Source organism: Schistocerca americana, chromosome 2 (assembly GCF_021461395.2).
Source record: "Schistocerca americana isolate TAMUIC-IGC-003095 chromosome 2, iqSchAmer2.1, whole genome shotgun sequence".
NCBI lineage: Eukaryota > Metazoa > Arthropoda > Insecta > Orthoptera > Acrididae > Schistocerca > Schistocerca americana.
In genome coordinates this window covers 797,087,045-797,095,759 of record NC_060120.1, presented here as the reverse complement: position 1 = coordinate 797,095,759, position 8,715 = coordinate 797,087,045, and the positions used below count along the sequence as shown (strand labels likewise).

The window sequence follows — 8,715 nt, the reverse complement described above, 5'->3', positions numbered from 1 at the left end:
GGGAGTCGGTCGTGGGTTTCTAGTAGCAACCATCCTGGCATTCGCCGGAGGTAGTTTAGGAAAACTGCGGGAAAACGTAGAGCAGGCCGGTCAGCACAACTTCGTTCGGTTCATCCGCAGTTTATAATATTGTTTAGTTTATACATTTTTGCAAAGTTTTTGTTTCATAAATTATAAAACTATATCGACATGGTTTATTAATTTCACAACACCAATATTTCTCAACACCAGTATTTTCCAGCACTTTAACGATATAATGCATTGACTGGAAAAGCATTGGGATAATTACATTGTCCATGAAGAGGAAAACGTCAAAAAATAAGTGCATTTTTTGTATGAAAACCACTCTCACTGTCTGGAGAAGTTAATACTTTGCCTTTGCTGTGGGCTAAATTTTTCTCATTTACAGAGTCTGATTTCACTATGCATTAATATACGACAAAACACAGTATAGTGCTCTGTCAAGCACTTAAGTGTGAATTGCAGTGTATTCACATAGATGTAGATGAAGATTTGGCACGGCTTGTGTCTATCACGGGCAGTGAGTGATGTGCATTTTCACTCCTGAAATTCTTGTACATTACCACTATGCATCTGCCAGTAAGCCGGTATCGGATCATACATTTACAAGTAACAATTGCATACGTGGTGCAATGAAACTGCTGAACGAATTGTGAAGTTCTTGCCGAGAAAGACGTGCCTGCAGCTGCTTGTCTTCACAACATTCAAGTTGCACGCACTGTTGCATCATCCGAAACGTTAGCGGCCGGTAGCGCTGACTCGGGAGGACTCCACGTCCGTCGCCTAGGCTCGCGCTTGCTGCCGATGACCGGCGGAAACAGCCGAGCGTGCGCCGGTGGTGGGGACAGGTCGGGTCTTGATATTCTGCCGCAGGTGAGCACACGCTACTAGTCGTGCGCTGATCGCGAACGCAAGATGGTGAAAAGAGTGGTGTCTGAGCTTAACTGTGATTCGCCGGCGTCTTTCGAGAAGGCGATGGAAGTGCTGCCGTGTCCGCTATCCGTCGATTTCTCGTGTTTCTATGGTAAGTCGCTTGCACCTCAACAATGGGAATTTGTGGCTCTACCTAAATTTTCAAATGCTAATTTATCATTAGTTGCAGCTTTGCTTTCGCCGGTACGCGCTGCTCACGTGTCTTGTAGTAACACCCCTGTAATTGCTACAATGTGTGATATTCGTTCCTTTTCCCTTAATCTGCTGTAAAACTGCTGTATGGATGGAGTATTTTCAGAACAGGTCATTAATTTGCAGTATTTGCTAGACCGTGGAGGATGAAAATTACCTCAAAAGTGTAGCAATCGAAATGCATTCTAGCCATAGTCTTGTTTCGCTCCCCATCGTTCTGCTGGGTGAGCCACCCGCCCTTGTGACGGGAACTACTGTGAGATGTTATTTAAATAAAATGTCTGATCACGTATCTTACATTTTGCTCATGTGAACCGTATATCAAGTCCGAAAATTTAGCATGATGTAGTCTGGCTGATTATCATACTTAGATTGAAAATTTCCTTACAACCAATTCAATTCTTTGGTCGACGATACATTGGTGTGCCTATTGTTAACTCGTTAGATGAGTAGATACTGAAAACGGAAATTGATCCCAAGTTGGCTCTAGGAGTTGTGGCCACTGAGGCAGTTTTTTGGGTGTGTGAATGCCAAGTAGTACTATCTTTGAGATAGCACGATAAACTTTTCGTTCTTCCGGCAACATTAGTGCACTGGTTTGCAGGTGGAGGAAGGACATTAACACCTTCGGCAGTATGCTGTTATTTCTGTTCCATGGCTTTGATAAACTTTAGAAATAACACTTTGTAACATATTAAGCTTAAAAAGTATTCTTTTCCAATATAGTCTGGTTTAACAGCAAGAGTTATGTTAGAATACTATGACTTCAAACAATAAGCACAATTTCAAAAGATCGATCCCCCCAGTCGACGTTTTGACACAATACCCCTTTTTTGCCTCAAACTGTGCACAAAACAGACTTAAACAGAAACCGGTCGCCAGGAGAATATTTTAACAGCAGCTTAACGGTGTTACACGTTGTCAATTGTAAACCTCCAGTAGTGCCAAGCTAAAAAGCAGTGCGATGTTCATACAGAACTTTACATGGAAGAGCCATCTAACAGTATGTTTGCGATATGAATTTCATGCAAAGTGCATGAACACCGCACCATGGAACCAAGCGCATGATTGCCTCCTTTTCTCCATTAACTTGCCGCCGTTTAAACGCACACGTTTCAGGAGAAGGAAACGCAAATGTAGTTCTCATAGACGTTTGTTAAAACAATACTATTATTTTTTTCCCTCGAAATAGTGAATAGATGAGCGGGGCGGGAAGAGAGATGAGCGTCTTCTTTTCTTGATTAGATGGCGAGAGCGAGAGGCCAGAAGATTTGGACGACGTTTGTGTGGAGGCGCGAGACGCTCTGTCGCGGCGCGTGGAGGCGGAACTGCGGCAGGCGCACGGGGGCGACGTCGTACTGCCCCCAGGACTGCTGCCCTCGGCCGCAGAACGTATCCTCCAGATGGCCAGCACCGAGCCCTACGGACTCAGGTAAGGCAACCAGTTCAACCGGCAATAATTTTGTGGATGCCCGACATTCTGCTGCCACGGCTGTTAACATTTTAAGGTGAATGTGAAACACCTCCTCAGCTGCTGTTAAAAGCAGCAGTGGTGGTGTTTACATATACCTTAAAATCCAAAAGTTCGTCGCAACAGAACTGGTCATTCTAGACTGACTGATTACTAATCATATGTGAAATACCTGCCTCTTGAGAAAGAAATTTTAAATAAGATATAGTTGGTTGACCACACGAATAGACTGATATGAGCATTTCCTCACCGATTGTATTAGGAACCAACGAACGTTTGAATTTACGATTTCTGCAGTTTGCACAAATAACTTGTTAGTGGCTTTTATTAATTGCAAGTACCAGAAATTCAATAAAATTTACCAATAGCGCTTACTCTGATAAAATTTTCAGTATAGAATGTCTACATTTTCTTTTAAAGGAATATAGGACGTTGTAAATCGAGTAGTTTGCTTGTATTTAGTATTATCGATATGGAAAAAGGGTAGATCTTCTCCCCACGCTTCTTCTGTATCATCGCTGTCATCAATCAGATGTTTACTGGGAAATGGCCTCTAGACTTCCAGTAAAATACGCCTTTGTATTCATCTCATTGTATGGACTTACAACAGTTTACCGATTATGGTTCCTACGAGTCATCATAAGGTCTGGAGTCTTCTTGCAAAAATAAGTCGTCGAACAGCCACCTAACACCAATCTTGGTCGCCGGCCAATAAGAAAAACTGTGCCTTTTGGCAAGCAATAACTGATAACTGGGCTAATAGTAATGGCCGGCCAGAGTGACCGAGCGGTTCTAGGCGCTACAGTCTGGAACCGCGCGACCGCTACGGTCGCAGGTTCGAATCCTGCCTCGGGCATGGATGTGTGTGATGTCCTTAGGTTAGTTAGGTTTAAGTAGTTCTAAGTTCTAGGGGACTGATGACCTCGAGTTAAGCCCCATAGTGCTCAGAGCCATTTGAACCAATCTTGGTCACCTGACTGGCAGTTGATTACAAGTGACAAAGATCGACGTTAGGCAGAAGTTTGACGTATTACTTTGTAACTAGATACTATATCTCATGATGACTCATAAGATCCGAAACCGGTAATTTGTTGTAAGTATCTCCAATGTGATCAATAAGTTGAGAATAAAAAAGTCTTTTCCGTTAGATTTTTCCGTGCATTGTAGTAGAGCTCTATGTTCCTCCTGAAAGCTTCTAATATCTACCCACCTTTCACGTGGTCACCATCTCATTCTCTTCTCTTGGAATCCAGAAAGGAACTTCGTTGGTTAATCTACTATCTCAAAATGGTTCAAATGGCTCTGAGCACTAAACTGCTGTGGTCATCAGTCCCCTAGAACTTAGAACTACTTAAACCTAACTAAACTAAGGACATCACACACATCCATGCCAGAGGCAGGATTCGAACCTGCGACCGTAGCAGTCGAATCTGTTCGAATGGATGCATGTCCTGCCCATCTCTCTTAACACTACGGTTGCACTTAAGTCATCCACTCAGGTGTGGTCCCTGATACTCTTCGCAAGAGTATTGGATCTTCATACATTGCCGTACTGATCTACCATTACGTCTCGCAACAAAGTAACCTTAACAGGTTCTTAGCTGAATGTATGAATTTCATCCCTAGACGCATATTCCAAGAGCACTATGTAAAAGAATCTTCATTGTGCATCTCTTGCACCATAATCGTAAAGCAGTTAGCCCCACTTGTGCAACTAGCGAGCGGGTACTTTTCTTAGCACATAAGTGTAGCCACATGGAAGAAGTTAAAGTAAATGAGTATAGCAGGATTGGTGTGTGATGTTCAGGCTCCTGTTTGCAACTTCTCCCAAATGGACGCCACTTCGGTGACTTGTGTGTCCCTAATCTACCTCAGTGATCCATTTGGGGAAAGGGGACCTGCAATTTAACGTGGAATCGGAACCACGTGTTGTTCGTGCCATATCTTCACATCAGTGGCAGGTGAAGGCTAGCGTAAAAGCGGACCGAAAGATTCTGGTATCTGACTGGGATCCGATGCTGTGATGCTACAACCTCCACGTTCGCTCTTACCACTAGACTCCGAAGCCCGACGGCAGAAGAACGGTTAAAGGAAAAAACTAAATTAAGCAAACATAATTTCATTTTTTCTTACCCAACCAAAATAAGTGCCGTTCACATACTAAGTACAGAAATAGTGTGACTGGTACAGTCTAACAAACATTTTTTTTCCTATAGTATTTTTTGCCAATGGTTATTTTTCGTGTTTTACAGAGGGTGCACGCTGCATGTCGACTTGGATTCAGGAAAGCAGTCTGGAGAGCGACTACGCCTCACGACCGTGAAATGTGCACCGGACACTGTCTCTACGTTCGAATTGTTCCTCACACTCCAGCAGGAGACCTCTTGGAAAACCGCCCTGCCGCAGTTCCTCAAGTAAGTACACCTTATCTCACCTCAACTTATTTCCAGTAGACATTCTGTGAACAACATAGGACTTTTCGCTAGTTGGAGTCGGTGAATGTGACATTAGAGATAAATCTCCCAAATTGTAATATAAATCTAATCCGCCTTGAGTCTCTGAAGCAATAAGTGTTTTCCGTTGGACAAGTCGCTTCAGAATAGCATTACTAGTTCTGGGGGCTTTTGTAATATAACAGTTTGATTACTGCTGTGAATATCAAGCACCAACACATAAAACTTATCTGTTTAAGTAAATCATTGGATGATTGTTATCCAGGCAGTTTCATATCGGTTACATCCAATGTAAGCTATAGTTACCGTCTGAATTCTGTCCTCCTTTCGTCTTTCTTCCCGTTGTAAACGCACATAGTCTGCCACGTTTTTCTATGAAAACCGCTTACTTTTGCCATGCGAATAATTGCAGGCTTTGTGGAACGAGTGAATTCTCTTAATCTTCGTATTAGAATTTACAGGTTTATCCACGACGTGATATATGTTGGTGAAAATCTTAATTTAAGCACAGGGTTACAATACGCTAGAGTATGCAATAGTGCTAAGATTTTGAATTTACTTGCATAAATGTTGTTCACTTCTGTTTGAATATTTAGGGTTATTGAGTAGAGTCTTACTTTTTGACTACCGTTTAAGCAAATAGCGTAACAATTGGTTTGCAACTAAAATTAGCAGTCACATTCATATATAAGATTGCAGAAGAGAAAACTGTGTTTAGTTGGCTCTAATGAATAGTTTTGACTTAGAAGTACAGGAAAGCTGAAGCGTCTCGAAGTATCAAAATATGTTTGAGTTCCATTTCTCGACAGTAAGAGACATTCTTGAACAGAAATAGCCAATGAACTATAGATTATTGCCTACGTGTAGCTGTGCATAGATCCTCGTACGAATGGTATATATTATACAGGATGGTAAGAAACAGTATGAAAAGTTTGTAAGGATGTTACAGGGTAGATTGGTAGATTGTGCGAGGAATAACTGTTAAAAAGCAAATTCCATACGTTGTGCCGTTTCTGAATTAATTAGCACTGTAGTTAGCCAATCAGGTCGTTACGTCAGCAAATTCAAGCAGCCAGCCAGAGACAGCGTCGCCACACTTGTTCTTCGTTTGGTTTGCTCAAAAGAAACGTAGGTTGTGCCTACTTAGCTTAAATGTATCACGTTCGAAAAAGACATATTTCAACTTGTACTGAGCTTTTGAACAAGTGGTGACTCACGGGACTCACAGTATTCGCACTGTCGCATTTTAGCGCGTGCGGTTGCTTGAATTTGCGTGCGGAACGACCTAATTGGCTAACGTCAGTGGTAACTGAATCGGAAACAGCATGACGTATGAATTTTTTTCTCTCAACAATTGTTTCTCAGTACAACTTCCCTTCAAGCTTTTCAGACTGTTTCTCACCAACTTGTATAGACACTCAGAAGATTACAGACGTATTGACTGGTGAGGGTAGATGAATCTGCAGAAATCGAATGACGCTGTTCTTGACTGCTTTTCTAGTCACTGTCCACTCCAGGCAGCAGGCAACGCCGAGCTTAATGAGTCTGACATTTTAACGAAAAGCTGTGTTTCTGTTTCAGTTAAGTCAGATTTTAACACGTAAAAGATCTCAACTTTGGACGTCGCTCGTATTTTCGTAGACGTAAACGCTCTAAACACGGCGTCTCTGCCAGCTAAAGACAACAGCGACCAAAAAGCAGTCATACCGGTCCAATTCGGCAAGTACCATCAGCCTCATATCAAAGTGCGCGTATGGTACATAACGCTCCAGGAAATTAGTCGTGGATTTGAATAAATATGTTCGCCGTATTATTTCTACGTATCCGTTTCCTCCGGCAAGATCCCTCAGCTCCCCCGCGTCTCGCACACTTTCACGGAACCGAGAGCGGGCTGCCGAGTGCGCACGTGCTTTCCACCACGCTCATGGCCACTTGCGGTGAAAACGCCTCCAGTGAGTCAGTTCGGGAGAAAGCTAAACGTAATTTTGTTCGCAGGAACCTCACCAGCGGCGGCGCGCTTGTCCTCAGTCGGGACTTCACCCTCAGCAAGAAGCGCCTCTTCCGCTCCTATTCGTGATCAGCGCTGGTCCGCCGACGTCTTTCGAGCTGGAGAGCGAAGTGCCTGGAGCACGACGCCTCGTCTCTGGAGATTCAAGACTGAACCATCGCCTCTGTATCAACGCCCGCCAGTTTAGCAACTCTAAGGTGCGAAACAATCAACCGAAGCCATTGTCCCAGTCGTATCATCTTCATCGTATTTATTACGTATCATTCCGCCACACACTGTCATGAACATCTGAGCGTAGCCTCATTTTTCCTGCTTTTTAAAATACATTTGAGAAATCTCTGGAAGTGTCTGTATGTCCAGTCTCTCTCATTATATTGGTCCAGAGGACCTGAGCGCACCAAATAATTACACTGATCATCCTTGGGTGCGCGAACTCATCTTCAGTTCATCCATGTTGCTCATATTTTTGTCTGAAGACTGATTTTTCACTTTGCTGTGCCTACTTAGTCGGCTACCATTTTGGAAGCTCGCATTGCGAAGTATTATCGTTGTTTTTATACATTATTTTTGAAAAAGAAGATTTTGAATTGTTGTTTATAAATATTTTATTTGTGTGTTTTGGATTATTTCCAACTATGTGAAAACAGAAGTAAAGCAAGATGTTTGATTATACTACTTGTTTTTTCATCTCACCTCTCTTTCCCTATAATTCCTGAAAGAGACAGGTCCCACCATGAAAAGTAAGAAAAATTTTTTCTGTGTGAGAACGTTTTTCCTGCATAGGCTGTGCTTGTTAGTTAAAGAATGGCTAGAGTTATTATTAGTAAACACAGCCTGTGCTGAAATAATGTTCTTACACGAGAGATTCAATTCGTCTGAGAAGCCTAAGTATCCAAAACAGAAGTAAAACTTAGATCATGAAATTAAAGATTTTTTTCAATGGGAAAATAAATCTAGAACTTTATGGGTTTTAGGAAAGGATTTGCAACCAGTGATCGTCAGGTTCTAGAAATTGTCCCTTGGCCAAAGGCGGTGAATTGAAAGTGAACATTTTCTACAGGAGGTTTAATGCCGTAGTATATGTTAATAAAGAACGTTGCGAATATTGCAATTATTTCGTTATAGTATTGTCATGAAATTTTTAAATCATGAAAACATGTGGATTTTTCTAATTCAGAATAATCCTGGCAACACGATCGAAAGCACGACGTAATTTATTATTTTTGGGTGGCAATTCCAAACGCGACTTATTAATAAATTTTCCATGAAAATAACTGGAAATAATGCCACTATATCTACCAAAAAGAAGACGGATATTACAAGGTTAACAACAGAGTTGGCAAGTATACACTTAAATACTATTTTGAGTATTCCAAGCATTGAATTGTTGATAAAAACAAACCAGAGTTTGTTAAGACTAGAAGCAATAATAATATTGCACCATCTGTGTTATTCTAAAAATCTGTAAGGGATACTGCTATCAGATTCGAGAGAGCTGCAAAATACTGACATACAAGCACTTATTTTTATCAGTGCATGATATGAAACTACTAATGAAGCGTGTAAATCTTAACTTCAAAAGAGAAATTAATGTTGACAATGAATGCAGCGTTTGGGTCATCATAGTAATTCTTTTG

General features: G+C 41.7%; 1 protein-coding gene across 1 annotated transcript; it reads left to right on the top strand.

The window, feature by feature from the left end:
- The first annotated feature begins 887 nt into the window (after nucleotides 1-887).
- On the top strand, nucleotides 888-7,750 carry LOC124595051 (protein charybde-like). The gene is made up of 4 exons (XM_047133616.1): nucleotides 888-1,045; nucleotides 2,392-2,578; nucleotides 4,870-5,031; nucleotides 7,066-7,750. Exons 1-4 carry the CDS (start codon nucleotides 937-939, stop codon nucleotides 7,145-7,147), a joined length of 540 nt encoding a protein of 179 aa, XP_046989572.1. The 5' UTR covers nucleotides 888-936; the 3' UTR covers nucleotides 7,148-7,750.
- Nucleotides 7,751-8,715: the final 965 nt, after the last annotated feature.

What these genes read in the sequence shown, in the direction of transcription:
- LOC124595051 (XM_047133616.1), top strand. Translation starts at nt 937, where the DNA reads ATGGTGAAAAGAGTGGTGTCTGAGCTTAACTGTGATTCGCCGGCGTCT. An exon ending in CGATTTCTCGTGTTTCTATG is followed by an intron (nt 1,046 to 2,391) that starts GTAAGTCGCTTG and finishes TTTCTTGATTAG; the next exon opens with ATGGCGAGAGCGAGAGGCCA. An exon ending in ACCGAGCCCTACGGACTCAG is followed by an intron (nt 2,579 to 4,869) that starts GTAAGGCAACCA and finishes CGTGTTTTACAG; the next exon opens with AGGGTGCACGCTGCATGTCG.